The 15,140-nt window shown below is 44.7% G+C and overlaps 2 protein-coding genes and 1 long non-coding RNA gene across 4 annotated transcripts; 2 read left to right on the top strand and 1 right to left on the bottom strand.

The window, feature by feature from the left end:
* Positions 1–525: 525 nt before the first annotated feature.
* LOC116715926 (methyltransferase N6AMT1-like) lies at positions 526–9,683 on the top strand. 2 transcript variants are annotated; one of them, XM_032556691.1, is made up of 7 exons: positions 526–776; positions 858–944; positions 2,192–2,282; positions 2,445–2,528; positions 2,597–2,738; positions 2,807–2,925; positions 9,659–9,683. In XM_032556691.1, the coding sequence occupies exons 1-6, from the start codon at positions 541–543 to the stop codon at positions 2,920–2,922; spliced, it is 756 nt and encodes a 251-aa protein (XP_032412582.1). In that variant the 5' UTR covers positions 526–540; the 3' UTR covers positions 2,923–2,925; positions 9,659–9,683. The 2 variants fall into 2 exon arrangements, with proteins under 2 accessions (XP_032412582.1, XP_032412581.1); XM_032556690.1 differs by lacking the exon at positions 9,659–9,683 and adding an exon at positions 4,147–4,391.
* On the bottom strand, positions 2,949–9,903 carry LOC116715900 (trifunctional purine biosynthetic protein adenosine-3-like). Its single transcript, XM_032556627.1, is given in 25 exon segments — positions 2,949–3,216; positions 3,289–3,404; positions 3,509–3,650; positions 3,715–3,845; positions 3,918–4,058; positions 4,135–4,338; positions 4,413–4,565; positions 4,648–4,899; positions 4,971–5,169; positions 5,359–5,468; positions 5,537–5,631; positions 5,821–6,052; positions 6,127–6,349; positions 6,351–6,382; positions 6,500–6,587; positions 6,656–6,781; positions 6,853–6,921; positions 7,036–7,147; positions 7,225–7,399; positions 7,470–7,565; positions 7,686–7,835; positions 7,916–7,988; positions 8,344–8,434; positions 8,604–8,648; positions 9,687–9,903. Coding segments are annotated over 21 exon segments (3,033 nt in total). The 5' UTR covers positions 7,831–7,835; positions 7,916–7,988; positions 8,344–8,434; positions 8,604–8,648; positions 9,687–9,903; the 3' UTR covers positions 2,949–3,024.
* A 116-nt stretch (positions 9,904–10,019) lies between these two features.
* On the top strand, positions 10,020–11,649 carry LOC116716014 (uncharacterized). Its single transcript, XR_004338349.1, has 2 exons — positions 10,020–11,339; positions 11,449–11,649. It is a non-coding gene; the product is annotated as an uncharacterized LOC116716014 (long non-coding RNA).
* Positions 11,650–15,140: the final 3,491 nt, after the last annotated feature.

The following is a 15,140-nucleotide window of genomic DNA, read 5'->3' as shown; positions in this document are numbered from 1 at the left end:
CCAGGGACACGAAAAGGCTCAACAACCCGAGAAACTAGACCTGGATGATGGTAGAACTTTAGGATGTCATCAAGTAAAGATGTTACATAAAAGGCAGAAATTATGTGCAATATTCACAATCCTTTGAATGAAAGTAGTAAAAGTGATTTCTTCAGTCAGTTGCTTACTCAAGAGAACTCCTGCAAGTGTTTGAAGGAAATGCAAATAATTTACTTTCTAAAAGTATATCAGAATGTAACAAATTATATGAATTTGAAGGAATGTAGAGCACTAAAAATGTTTAATTATCTGAATGTATTTGATGGGGAAAAAAGAATCGTTGTATTTCTCTGTTTTTCAGAAGAATCAAATTATGCAGAACGGCGAATCTTCCACTTTAATCCAGTTTCTTAAACGGTGGTTTACGGTTCTTATAATGGACATGAAGACTGGCAGGTTTAAGCATCACCGTAGCAGTTTTGGAAATGCGGCAGCTCTTGTAATGTTTCCTCCTGGGCGGCAGGTGGCGCTGGACACCAACGAAACGCTCCACACCAACACATGGTTTTTGTTTGGCAGATCACAGCAGAAAGCGTTTATAGAGAAGAACTAGTGTTCTGTTATTCAGGGTTTTCTTTACATGACGTGGCTAACATGAGCAGCAGCAGCAGTTACCCCACGCCGGTTTACTCCCACGCCGGACGCGGAAGCTTCCAGGACGTGTACGAGCCCGCGGAGGACTCGTTCCTGCTGATGGACGCGCTGGAGAAAGATGCAGAGACGCTGCAGCAGATGAGGCACGGCTGCACTTTCCCCCTGTGGATGATGTTTGTTTCCGTGATCATTGTGTAACTGTGGGCCGTCCACGCTCTTTGCAGCCCCTGCGTGTGCGTGGAGGTGGGCAGCGGCTCCGGAGCGGTTTCTGCTTTTCTGGCGTCGGTGGTCGGACCTTCGGCTCTCTACCTGTGAGTCACTGACACTTTATGACACGCAGACACGATAGTAGGAAAAACGCACCACTGTTTACATGTTATTGTCGAAATCAGCGCAAAGACTCGTCTGGTAATTTAAATAAGGTTTGAATGTGGGAAGCTTTCAACGCGTGTGGAAAAGTAAAGTGTTGAGAAAATCATGTAAAAACTCACGAGGTGAACCACGAAACATCCACGGGGGCCGAATCAGATCCTGAATGTTAGTATTTAGTGAAAAATGTACTTTTATGGGGACAAAACAAACATTGTGTTTTGAGAAAAGCAATATCAGCATTCCTAACTGTAATCCATGTAATCCAGAAGTTTCTGTAATCGTTAGTAATTAGAATTAATGAAGAACAAAAAACCAAATAAAATGAGTGGTGTTTATTGGCAAATACTGAAGATCATAATAATATGAATGTAGGTAGTTAATGTTAATATATGTAGCCACAGCGCAGCACTGATTCTCTGTGTATTTAGGATTAGAGCAGTCTATTATTGTATGTTTTTATCTATTATTATATAAAAGTGTAGTTTCATCACAGTAGAGTGTTTCTCTTTTACATACATAAATATGTAGTGAATTTACCACATTAAGACTCAATAGACTTGGTCCAGAGATGTTTCATGTGACCTCACAGCTTGTCAGTAGTAGCTCTATGGTGGCAGGCAACAATTAACACAAAGCCTGGGGATAGCAGACAAACTCCTCCCTCTTGAGAGTCATCAGGAATCTGTATGTAAAGTTGTTTAGGCCATGGTGTAAATATATTATTTTGACATTAAAATATGTTTCAAAGTCAAATGTGATCTCAACTCTTTCTGTGGGCCTCTAGACTCCAGATGAGTAAAACAGACAGAGTTAAAGTTACTTCTTCCTTCACCTCACTTCACTCTGTTATTAATACATGTAGTAAATAAAAAGAAATTCCTCAAATGGAGTAAAAATAATCAGAAAAGGTTTCAGGAAGAGCTACATAATCTGCTCTTGTAATCTGCTCTTTAAGAACATGGAGATTATTTTGTGAAATGAAGCCTACTTTGATAGGAATCGTTGAAGAGACAGTGCCATGTTCTTAATGCAGATAAAGAATGACATAGTATGATGGTTTGCTTCAGAAAAGAAGAACGTCATTACAAAAAATGAAGATGTAGAAACTCACTAAAAAAGTAAGCAGTGCTGCATGATGACAGTAAAGTCAAACCAGCTCTCCTGTAATGTTATTTGTGACTTGCAGCTGCACCGACGTGAATCCAGCTGCAGCTCAGTGCACAGCCAGAACCGCCTGCTGTAACCGGGTCGCCCTGCAGCCCGTCATCACAGACCTGGTACAGATCACGGAGAAAAGTTCCAGAAGTTTATGCATATGTTTTTTAATGAAAGTGTGACTTTAGCAAAGCATTATGAAGGAAAGAGTTACACAGTGTCATTGTAAGTCCAAGGAAGCAATTAGTAATGTTTGAAATAGTAAAATGATCTCTGTTTTGCAGGTGCAGAGTCTTTTGCCAAGGCTTAGTGGGAAGGTGGACGTCGTCCTGTTCAATCCTCCATATGTGGTCACTCCATCAGAAGAGGTATGTATGTATGTAGCTAGATAGATAAATTCTTAGATGAGTATCTAATGACCTGTTGAACCGTTCAGGTGGGCAGCAGAGGTGTAGAGGCGGCCTGGGCCGGAGGAGAGCGAGGCAGACGGGTCACCGACAGGTTCCTCCCTCTGGTTCCTCAGCTGCTCTCCAGTAAAGGCCTGTTTTACCTCGTCACCATCGCCGAGAACAAGCCAGGTCAGTAGAATAGCTTATGATGCAAAAACTAATCCTAATGAGAAACTAAAGGCTTTGTTTCCCCACAGAGGAGATTATCGGGTTAATGAGCCAGTTTGGGCTGGAAGGAGAGACCCGCCTGTCAACCAGAGCTGGGAATGAGAGGTTGTCGGTCCTGCGTTTCCATAGAAACCAGCAGAGGTGACGGGTAAGAGTCTTCAATGTAAGGAGTACAATTGACAGTGATGTACTTTATTGTAAACTATGGTTTCTGATCATTAGTCAGACATGCATTAGTAGAGACATTTCAACGCCCTTGCTTCCAGACTATGTTTCCATCTGGTCCCAGTTGCACCACTCCACTGGCCACCAGCTCCAGAGCTTTAGGGAACGCTTTGTGCTCGGCCTCCCTGATTCTGGCCGACAGACTTTCCTCTGTGTCTCCAACCAACACCGGAACGGCTTCCTGGACCACGACGGCGCCTGCATCAACCTCTTCCTAGAAGAACAGAAGAACTTTTATTGTGTGGATTTCTTTGATGAGCTTTATATGTGTTAGCGCAACACTTACAGCTACAAAGTGGACGGTGCACCCAGTTATCAGCACTCTGGCCTGGAGAGCCTGTTGCTGGGCATTGACCCCTTTGAATGAAGGCAGCAGGGAGGGATGAATGTTGAGGAGCCTCCCTAAAGTTAAAGTTACAGTTACTTGGGTACAAAAGAAAAAACCAGCACAAAAATACATTTTATTTTTAAACACAATAAAACTTTACACATAAACAGACTTTTACCATGCCATTTTTTCACAAAGATCCCAGTCAGGATCCTCATGAAACCAGCAAGGCAGACCAGTTCCACTCCAAACTCTTTAAGGAGAAGGTCAATGGTGGCATCAAACTCAGCTCTGCTGCCATACAGCTTGTGATCCACAACCTGTTGGAAGACAAAAACAGAGATGAGTAAAACTTCACATTAATTAGGATGAATCCTAACCTACCCTGGTCTGGATGCCGGCCAGCGCTGCTCTCTTCAGACCCTGAGCTCCAGGTCTGTTTGAAACCACCAACACGATCTCTGCTGAGCTGCATGGAGCTTTAGCCTGATCAATCAGGGCCTGCAGATTGGTACCTGAAGACAAACAAAGATGCACTTGCAGCAGGAGCCTCACTGCTAAACATGACATAAAGACTTCTAACACACCTGTACCAGAGATGAGAACTGCTACTCTGCTCTTCTTGGGTGCTGTGATTTGATTTCCATGGAAACCATGTTCCTTTACTTCCACAGTCCCAGCATTCATCAAGCTCTGCTTCAGGTTGAAAACCACCACAGAAGAAACATCTGGAAAAAAGGATGTTTAATATGCATTAGATTAAACATAACCTTAAGATGTTGACAAGTGCATTTGTTTTCTAACCTGGTTGCTTAGGAACAAGAGAGCCCACCACCCAGGCTTCATCATGGACCTGCAGCTGAGACAGAACCTTCTGAGCATCAGCCGGACCGACCACCAGAACCGCACCGAGCCCACAGTTGAAGGTTCTGCTCATCTCCTCCTCACTCAGAGATCCTTCTTCATAGAGCCAAGAGAAAACAGCTGGAATCCTCCACTGGGACGCATCTGAAAGAAACCACAATAAGACTTTCTTCCTTCCATTAAACTCATTACAATGAGTCTGTCTGCTTTCCTCTCACCCAACTCTGCTGCCAGACCCTGGGGCAGAACCCGGGGCAGGTTCTCCAGAAGCCCCCCACCGGTGATGTGAGCGTAGGCTTTAACCGCCCCGCTGCGCAGGACGGGCAGCAGCAGGCGGCTGTAGATCTTAGTAGGAGTCAGCAACACCTCGCCTAGAAAGAAATGATTAAAATGTAGTAAAGGTTTTTCTAAACTCACAACATTGACATAAAACTTTATTTAAAAAAAACTGACCGACAGTCTGGTCCTGGTTCCCAAACGGAGCAGCAGAGCTCAAACTCAGTTTGCTTCTCTCCAGAACTTTACGGACCAGACTGAAGCCGTTGCTGTGAATCCCAGAGGAAGCCACGCCGATCAGCACGTCTCCCTCCGAGATGTCCTGTAGCCGTGGCAACAAGGCGCCCCGCTCCGCCGCGCCGACACAGAACCCGGCCAGGTCGTACTCTCCGGCAGCATAAACACCGGGCATCTCTGCCGTTTCACCGCCTGTCAGATGGTTCAGAATCATCATGAAGTCCGTTTGGGCGACAGACTGGCTGCGTCGGGTCGGTTTTTACCCAGCAGGGCGCAGCCGGCCGCCTCACACGCCTTGGCGACGCCGCCGACGATGGAGGCGGCAACTTCTACATCCAGACTGCCGCAAGAGAAGTAGTCCAGGAAGAAGAGCGGCTCGGCGCCGTGAGCCAAAACATCGTTCACACACATGGCAACCAAGTCCTGACCCAGACCGCCATGACGGCCACAGGCCTGGGCGATCTGGGGAGCAGAACCAGGAATCACTCAATAGAACCAGGAATCACTCAATAGAACTCATTTACTACATTTGACTGAAAAGCAAAACAATAACACTATATTTCTCCATGCAATATATTATTTGCAGTAGAACATTAAATACATTTCTCCTTTGTTTTAAATAATACACTTTAAACACTTCTCTACTCCCACCTTCAGCTTAGTTCCAACACCGTCTGTCCCAGAAACCAGGATCGGGTCAACAAACCCGGCCGCCTTCAGGTCAAACAGTCCAGCAAAACCTCCCAGCTCTGCATCGCAGCCTGAGAAATAAAGAGATGAGTGGAGCAGAAACAAACATTCCCTCTGTTACCAAACAGCAGAGCGTTACCGGGTCGGGTCGTGGCTCTGGCCAGAGGCTTGATGATGTCCACCAGCTGGTTCCCAGCAGCGATGTCCACTCCGCTGTCCTTGTAGGTCAGACGCCTGCTGGAGGAAAATGGTTTAAATGTTGGAAACCTGAACGATCTTCACTGCATGTCTACAAAAACTAAACTACTTACAACTGGAAATAATTACTGATACACACCAAGTCAATTTTAAGAGCTTTAATCTTTATTTGGAATATTTATAACCAACACATTTCACTACAGCAGCTCCTTAACATCAACAGACCGGTTCTGGTTCTGGTGAGCGATGGCCCGGTGGCCGATGTCTCGCCGGTACACGGCGCCCGGGAATCCAACAGCAGCCACGCCCCGATTGGCCGCCTGCAGGGCGACCTCCAGGCTCGACCTCACCGCCGTCACGGCCAGCACTCTGCCGCCACTCGACACCACCCGGTCGTCCTTCAGGGCGGTGCCGGCGTGGAACGCCTGGAGCCCGGCCTCCTGCAGCCGGGTCAGACCTGCAGCACCAAAGATTAGTCACACAAAACACTTCTACATGTGGTCCAGAACCAGAACCCTGCAGCAGGCCCACCTGTGATCTCGACCCCTTTCACGTAGGAACCCGGGTATCCTGCGCTGGCCATCACCACGGTAACAGCAGAGCTGCCCTGCTGCCACACGGGGACGTTAGAGGCCAGGTTCCCGCTTACGGTGTTCATGATAACGTCATAGAGGTCGCTCTGCAGCAGAGGAAGCAGAACCTGGCATTCTGGGTCGCCAAAGCGACAGTTGAACTCCAGAACTTTTGGCCCCCCGATTGGTCAGCATGAGGCCCGCGTACAGAACGCCTGGAAACACAACACAATCTTAAAGACTTTACTTTTCCTACATCACCCTTTGACTTCCCTTTAAACTATACAATAATCTCATTTCACAACCCTTTGATCTGTTAAGAACCGTTTTACCCATATAAGGAGTTCCTTCCTGCCTCATCCCATCCACAGTCTTCTGCAGGATCGACTCTCTGATCTGCTGCAGCAGCTCCTCGCTCACCTGCGAGGGACAAATCAGCTCTAAACCAGAGAACAGATAAATGACCCTAGCTAATGTCTCCTAGCAACCTGTGGGGTGGGGCAGTAGGCTCCCATCCCGCCCGTGAGGGGCCCCGCGTCTCCGTCCTGGAGTCGCTTGTGGTCCTGAGCCGGTGGCATCGGAGAGACCCAGGTACCGTCGCTGAAGCACAGACACTTAAAAAAACCCAAAACATTTAGTTAATACAGTTTTTAGTAAAGGCTATTAAATAGAGAAATGAACTCACAGACACTTCCTGTCCCTCCAAAAGCTCCTCAATAACAACCGTTGTTCCTGCTGACCCAAAGGCTCCGTCCTACAAGAACAGAACTATGATTTTAGTCCTACACAAATTGTGTATTTTTGGAATTAGCACAAACTCTTTAAAGTTGCATTAGCTCGGCGTGGAGTGCTTTGGGTATTTTCATACCTTCATGATCTCCATGACGGCCCGGCAGGCTTCGTCCCGATCCCCGGCGACGATGACTCCCTTCCCCGCCGCCAGCCCACTGGCCTTCACCACCAGAGCTGGAAAGTCGGCGCTGTGAAGAAAGTCCAAATGGATTCAGAACCAACATTTACATTTGGGTTTCAGTAGAGAACTAGACTCTGAGCGGACCCGCGGATGAAGCTGCAGGCGTCCTGCGGGTCGCTGAAGGAGCCGTAGCGAGCCGTGGGAACGCCGTGACGCTCCATGAACGCCTTTGCGAAACTCTTACTGGACTCCAACCGAGCCGCCGCAGCCGACGGTCCAAAACACAAAATGCCCGCCGCCGTCAGATCGTCCACCATACCTGCAGAGACGATACGGGTCAGAACCGCCTGAGGTTTGATCCCACAATAAGAAACTGGAATCGACTCCACCTGCTGCCAGCGGCGCCTCGGGTCCGACTACGACCAAACCGACGTGGTGGTCCTTACAGAACTGAGCCAGGATGCTGTGGTTGCTCACCGACACCTCTGCAGAAACGCAACAGAAAGCTACAGATGCTCACCTCTGTTTTTCAATTCTGTCCAGTGACTTCAGCTAAAATACATCCTATGTTGAGCAGTTAGCAGGTCCAACAGCCCCTCAGGTACCAGAGTTGCTGATCTTGCCGCAGCTGGCGGTTCCTGCGTTTCCGGGAGCCACCAGAACCTGCTGGACCCGGGGCGACTGGGCCAGCTTCCAGGCCAGCGCGTGTTCCCGTCCCCCGCCTCCTACCACCAGAACCCGCTCCGCCATCGCAACTGGAACCACAAGAGATTCGACTTGAAGGAGGATTTCCTCTCACCGTGTGAAGCCACCGTGTAATTATGCAAGCGCTGACCTTTAGCAGGAAGAGCCGTGACCTTTTCCAGGGGATGGAGGTCCGATGAAATCGTAGAGATCAAACCAATGAGCTGGAAGAAAAACGAAACTGGACTTTTAACACAATCGGCATTGATCTGGAGCCCCAGATTACTGCAGAAACAGAGTAAAGATAAACGGGCCAATCTCTGGGAGAACAGAGAGTCCAGTGTTGGACCCTGGCTGAACATGTTCAACTCTGATTGGAGTCACTGGGCTCATGTGACCTCCTGAAACCAACTGATAGAAAAGTACATCTAATAAGCTGGGAGCAGATTTAAAATGCCGCTGAAAATAATGAAGGTTTTATTTGCATCCATCACTTTTAAGCGTTTCTCTTCTAAATATTGTTGACTTTAAAGTGAATCTAGCAGCAAAAAGACGTCGACATGCACAACATTTACCAACCTCTGTTGTTATGAACCAAGAATTACTCGCAGCCCGTTTCGCCTGCTGTGCTTTCCCCGCTCTCCGTGGGTGGACTGACCCTCCGTGGAAGCTGCGGGGACACACGTGACCCAACTAAACATTAACACACACACACACACACACACACACTGCGTGGAGTCACAGTGAGAAAAACATGCAAAGTTTGCACAAAAACTAAATTACTAACGAAAAAAGAGAGAACAGAGAAGCTAAAACCGTCGACACGTGTGGAGTCTTACCTTCACCAAATGATGGGAGGAACACTTTTTGGATTCCACTACTTCCTATGGGAGAGGAAGCGCAAAGCATGACGGGAGACGTAGTTCGTTTACCGCTAAACTGTAAAATAAATAGTTAACATTTACCTTTAATACACTTTCTAAAGCAATAATGAAGCTTCAATCATCGTTAGAGCTAAATTAGGATTTTAACTATTTCACTACCATAGATGTGGTTAAAATCTATGGCCAGCAAACAGCAAAGGGAAGAAGTTTATTAGATTTAAGAGTTACTACTAACAACATTACTTCCTGAAGTTTCTTAGGAGACCACTCAGATGTTGCTCTGATGAAAACCACCCGTGGGATGAAAGTGCAGAAAACCTTCTGGTCGATGGATTCGCCACTGAGCAGCTGTGCTGGTTCAAACACTTTACTAGGAGTACTAGGTTTTCGATTTCTCCCCAGACTTACTGAAACAGTGCCAAAAGAACCAACGACTGATGGCTCAAATTAGCATCCATTCTTCAATTGTAAATGTGGTCGTTGACCGTCAGGCCAGAAGGTAGGAGTGTGAATAGTCCATGTTGGGGGTGGGTATCTATGATACCTACAGGAGATCAGATCTCCTGTAGGTAATGCTCTTCAGTCTAGTTTTGAAGCATACATGAAGTGGTTTTGGAGAGATGTGACCTTTTGCAGCTGATCCATGATGTTGTGCTGCATTATCCAGTCTAAGTCTAAGGAACAATTGTGCAACTGTGAGATGCGTTGAGGCCATTACCAGGGTACTTATAAGGTAATGGCCTTATTTATTTACAGAACAAAAGCAATCCTTCAGGTCATTTGGACTAACTCCAGCATTTCTAGTGTTTTAAGCATCTGGAAGCACCTTAGGCTCCTCCCCCTTTCAGGTGACAATAAACACCTTTATTTTCATGTTTTCCTTTGTATGAGTTGAGCTGTAAAACTTTAGGTCAGATTTGAACTTTTTCAGGTTTTTCTCAGTTTTCTGCTCATTTCCAGCCAACATTTTATTGCAGGAAATCATTTCAGGAAGGAACCAGAAGATTCAGGAGTCTGGGAGATGTGACTGTAACCGACCTGAACACTGAGGCCCCAGAGCGCCCCCTGCAGGATCTGCTGCACCATCTCTGTTTCCAGCAGCAAATCAATCATCTGTTGGTCCAGACAGAAAAGCTGAAGCTGTCAGTGAAGCAGATCAGAAGCTGAGCAGCAGAAACCCAGAAGAACTGGAAGCATCAGCAGGAGATGAACTGGACCTGTGCGAGGACGCCGCCGGTGGTCCATATGGTCGGCTGTCGTTTTCTGTGTGTGTCCGGCAGAGCGCCACCGACGCTGCGGCTGCTCCCACCGCAACAAACCGGATCAGATGGCGGTTTTCCTCTAATGCTGGAGATCCGCTTCAATCTACAGTGTGCTGCTTTAGATTTGACAGGCAAGACGCACAGTAAGAAAAGTTGTTGAAGAATATGTTGATAAACTCAGCTTTTCAAAAATTGTGGCTAATTATGATTTAACAAAAGAAGAAATTTCACTTTTTCTGCAACAAAAAGTGAAACAGTTTGAAAATTGCTGTCTGTGTTTACTCAGGTTGTATTTGTCAAATAAAATCTGTTAGATATGAAATATTGAAGTATTAAAAAGAAGAGAAAATCTTTAATGATTTAGAGATGCTTTTACAAAGCAACATGCTATGTCCCTGCTCTGCCTTAGTATAAATAAAAAAGGACAGAAAGGAAAAAGTTATATATTGATTTTTTTATTAAAATGAAAAACTTAGTTTTTTATAAATTGTTTTGCTACTTAAACCACTTTTTTTCTGGAATAAATTACCAACAATTCTATTTGAGATACTCCGGTGTGTAATTTTTTTTAAAGTACAAGTTTCATCTGTTAAAGAACAAATACTCAGGATGTCTTTTTTTGTTTTAGTTAGGACTTGTTGTCAAATGTTGTTTCTTTCTCCGTTTACGACGTAGCAGTGAGCTACATGCTTCTATAAAATGTAAGCGTCCACATTTGCCTCCCATCCAGGCCCTCCTACTGTCGATAACAGAATTTACTGCGCCTCCCCCACCAAAATCAATTTCTACACTCTGCGCAGTATTGAGCCGGGTTCTGCTGGAGGTGTCTTCCAGTTTAAGGAGAGTTTTTCCATTCCACTGTCACCACTTGCATGACGGACCACTTTAAAGTCAACAACTCAATGCAAGCGGTTTCCTGCTGTTGCTACGTGCTCATCCAGGAGGAGTGAATGATGAAAATCAATAACTCGATACCATCTGCCAAATTAACCTTGCTGTATTGTTTAACTAGAATCAATTGAAATGTATCTGTGATAGAATTGAAATGATTGATGTGCTTTTTGTGTTGCAGATGCTGCCATATCACAGTGCAATTGGAGCTATCTGAACATTGCACTGATCAGATGGAAATAACGAAATGAGTTGGTCCTTTCTGATCAAATAAAAACATAAATTTCTTCTTTTTGTAAGCAGAACGAGCAATGTAAAACAGGCAACTAGCAATATACTGCTAAAATCGGAGTCTGTAGCATATTTTATGTCACATGGCTGCAGGTGGGATGGGAACTCGGGTGCCAACGCTGCAGCTTGAGAGAATAAGGTGATGCCTGTGCCTGGCTGGTTTTGTCTCTCCAAAGACAAAAACTAAAGCTGTTTGAGAATATTTCTAATTGTTTCACACCAAAGAAAAAAACTGCTGCGCTCTTCAGTTAAGTTTGATTCTATGTATGTATGTAATCAATGCTTGTTTTTTTTTTCTTGGTGCAGGGGATCATACCCAAATATAGCTTTACCAACCTTCTTTTTATGTTTCATAGAATTGAAGATGCTGCATCCATCCATCGACTTACCCAATGCTGGAGCCCTTCATCATGTTGCTGATGGATCCGCTACCAACATCAATGATCTATCTACAAATCAATGTCACAGACGTTTGCCATATAGAATATTTTTTTAATGTTTTCTCATGTTGAAAAACCTAAGGTTTGTGCTAACCATAATATGTACACAACCCACAACCCTGTGCATGTTTTGTTCTAACTCTGAGCATGCGTATGTGTTAATATCTAAGTTAAGTCACCAAGAAACCAGACCATACATGTCAAAATGAACTGCAGAATAGCATGGTGCCTCTCAACTTTGCTGTGATAATAATATCAAGTCTTTTTTAGCAATTACATTGACTGCTTTGAATGTGGTAAGTACCAGAATAGCAGTGGTTGTCAAATTTGCTACTTAAGGTATTAATGAGCAGTGACTCTTTTCTCCAAGATAAGTGCTCAACCATAGTTACAACTTAAATGTTTAAGCACATGTACACACAAATGCTCGCCACTTTTTGTGAACGTAAGTGGGAAAACAAAAGGTAATTTGTTGTTTAGGAATGGTGCAGTATGAGCATACTTCAGCCAGGGATAGAACTTTAAATTTTTCCAGTGGAAAGCAACTTAATGAACAAAACTATCCTAACTTGGATAGCGCAGTGGATTACATATGTGCTTAGTACCTAAAAATACTAGGTTCAAGTCCTGTTTCCGACAGACACCGACCTTTAAAAGTTGGAGTTCTCCCAACTTTTTTGTAAACAGGACAAACAAAAAGTCATGTTTTCATTAGAAATGCTCAAATTTGCACTCCCAACATTGTGGAAAATATTTTCAGGAGAGGTGAAGATGTAACGGGTGGGTCAGTGACATTAAGCATTTGTTGTAAAAATTGGGTGTTATTTGCATTGTAACTAATGTCCTCATAAAGAGTCTAATATCTTTTTCTACAACCCAGGATGAAAAAAAAGTCAATGTGTAGTGAAACTTTAAGAAAAAATACAAAACCTTTTTACTTGCTGTTAATCTCCATAAAAGCGTTTCAGCGAGAAATAAAATCAAAGGATGACAGTGAATCACATTTGTGGTATTTGTAGAAGTTTGAGCGTCTAGTTTGCCAGTTGCTTGGATGGCACACTGGATAAAGACTGTGCTTTGGTTCCGATGGTTCTTAGTTCAAGACCTGCTTAAGGCATAGTTTTAAAATTTTACAAGGAAAACTGACTATGTGGTATTTGTAGAAGTTCAAGAGTCACGGTTGCCAGTTGCTTGAATGGCACACTGGATAAAGACTGTGCTTTGGTCCCGATGATTCTTAGTTCAAGACCTGCATGGTTTTAAATTTTCAAGAGGAAAACTGACTATGTGGTATTTGTAGAAGTTCGAGCGTCACAGTTGCCAGTTGCTTGGATGGCACAGTGGATAAAGACTGAGCTTTGGTCCCGATGATTCGGGAGAAGAGGGGGGGGCACAAGAAGAGGAACTGGGGGGGGGCTAGGGGGGGGGGGGAGAGGAGAAGGGGGGGACAAGCAGAGGAAGTGGGGGGGTTAGGAGAAGGGGGGGCACAAGAAGAGTGTCCCCCTCCCCCCCGTAGGGGGGGAGGGGGACACTCTTCTAGTAGTGTTCCCCTCCCCCCCGGAGGGGGGGAGGGGAACACTACTAGAAGAGTAGGGGGGACAAGAAGAGTAGGGGGAGGAGGAGGAGGAGCGGAGGGAGGGCAAGAATGTATTGTCTAGTATTGTCCCCCCCTAGTATTGTCTAGGGGGGGACAAGAAGAGTGTCCGCCCCCCCATAGTCAGTTTTTCTTGTGAAATTTTAAAACCATGCTGGTCTTGAACTAAGAACCATCGGGACCAAAGCTCAGTCTTTATGCAGTGTGCCATTCAAGCAACTGGCAACCTTGACGATCGAACTCATACAAATACCGCATAGTCAGTTTTTCTTGTGAAATTTTAAAACCATGCTGGTCTTGAACTAAGAACCATCGGGACCAAAGCTCAGTCTTTATGCAGTGTGCCATTCAAGCAACTGGCAACCTTGACGATCGAACTCATACAAATACCGCATAGTCAGTTTTTCTTGTGAAATTTTAAAACCATGCTGGTCTTGAACTAAGAACCATCGGGACCAAAGCTCAGTCTTTATGCAGTGTGCCATTCAAGCAACTGGCAACCTTGACGATCGAACTCATACAAATACCGCATAGTCAGTTTTTCTTGTGAAATTTTAAAACCATGCTGGTCTTGAACTAAGAACCATCGGGACCAAAGCTCAGTCTTTATGCAGTGTGCCATTCAAGCAACTGGCAACCTTGACGATCGAACTCATACAAATACCGCATAGTCAGTTTTTCTTGTGAAATTTTAAAAACCATGCTGGTCTTGAACTAAGAACCATCGGGACCAAAGCTCAGTCTTTATGCAGTGTGCCATTCAAGCAACTGGCAACCTTGACGATCGAACTCATACAAATACCGCATAGTCAGTTTTTCTTGTGAAATTTTAAAACCATGCTGGTCTTGAACTAAGAACCATCGGGACCAAAGCTCAGTCTTTATGCAGTGTGCCATTCAAGCAACTGTCAACCTTGACGATCGAACTTATACAAATACCGCATAGTCAGTTTTTCTTGTGAAATTTTAAAACCATGCTGGTCTTGAACTAAGAACCATCGGGACCAAAGCACAGTCTTTATGCAGTGTGCCATCCAAGCAACTGGCAACCTTGACGATCGAACTTATACAAATACCGCATAGTCAGTTTTCCTTGTGAAATTTTAAAACCATGCTGGTCTTGAACTAAGAACCATCGGGACCAAAGCTCAGTCTTTATGCAGTGTGCCATTCAAGCAACTGGCAACCTTGACGATCGAACTTATACAAATACCGCATAGTCAGTTTTTCTTGTGAAATTTTAAAACCATGCTGGTCTTGAACTAAGAACCATCGGGACCAAAGCACAGTCTTTATGCAGTGTGCCATCCAAGCAACTGGCAACCGTGACGCTCGAACTTCTACAAATACCGCATAGTCAGTTTTTCTTGTGAAATTTTAAAACCATGCTGGTCTTGAACTAAGAACCATCGGGACCAAAGCACAGTCTTTATGCAGTGTGCCATCCAAGCAACTGGCAACCTTGACGATCGAACTTATACAAATACCGCATAGTCAGTTTTCCTTGTGAAATTTTAAAACCATGCTGGTCTTGAACTAAGAACCATCGGGACCAAAGCTCAGTCTTTATGCAGTGTGCCATCCAAGCAACTGGCAACCGTGACGCTCGAACTTCTACAAATACCGCATAGTCAGTTTTTCTTGTGAAATTTTAAAACCATGCTGGTCTTGAACTAAGAACCATCGGGACCAAAGCACAGTCTTTATCCAGTGTGCCATCCAAGCACCTGGCAACCTTGGTACTAGAACCTCTACAAATACCACAAGTTTGGACCCAGGAACGTGATCTTTTAAAACAATCCCTTAAGCAGGTCTTGAAAACCTTTGAATCCCTTAATATTGCACCTGCCTCAAAATGTGAATTTGTATCAAAGAATCAGCATACTTCGATAGCTGAGGTTTAATTAGAATGTTCTGGTTTGCACAAAACATCTTATTTAGACCCAGTCAAATCATGAATGCCATCATTTTTTAATAAGCTATAAAGTGCTTTGTTTTTTGGTTTTGAAAGGCT

The sequence above is a fragment of the Xiphophorus hellerii genome, chromosome 24 (assembly GCF_003331165.1).
Source record: "Xiphophorus hellerii strain 12219 chromosome 24, Xiphophorus_hellerii-4.1, whole genome shotgun sequence".
Lineage (NCBI taxonomy): Eukaryota > Metazoa > Chordata > Actinopteri > Cyprinodontiformes > Poeciliidae > Xiphophorus > Xiphophorus hellerii.
Note: the sequence above shows the minus strand (reverse complement) of the source record. Positions and strands in the feature narration are given on the sequence as shown.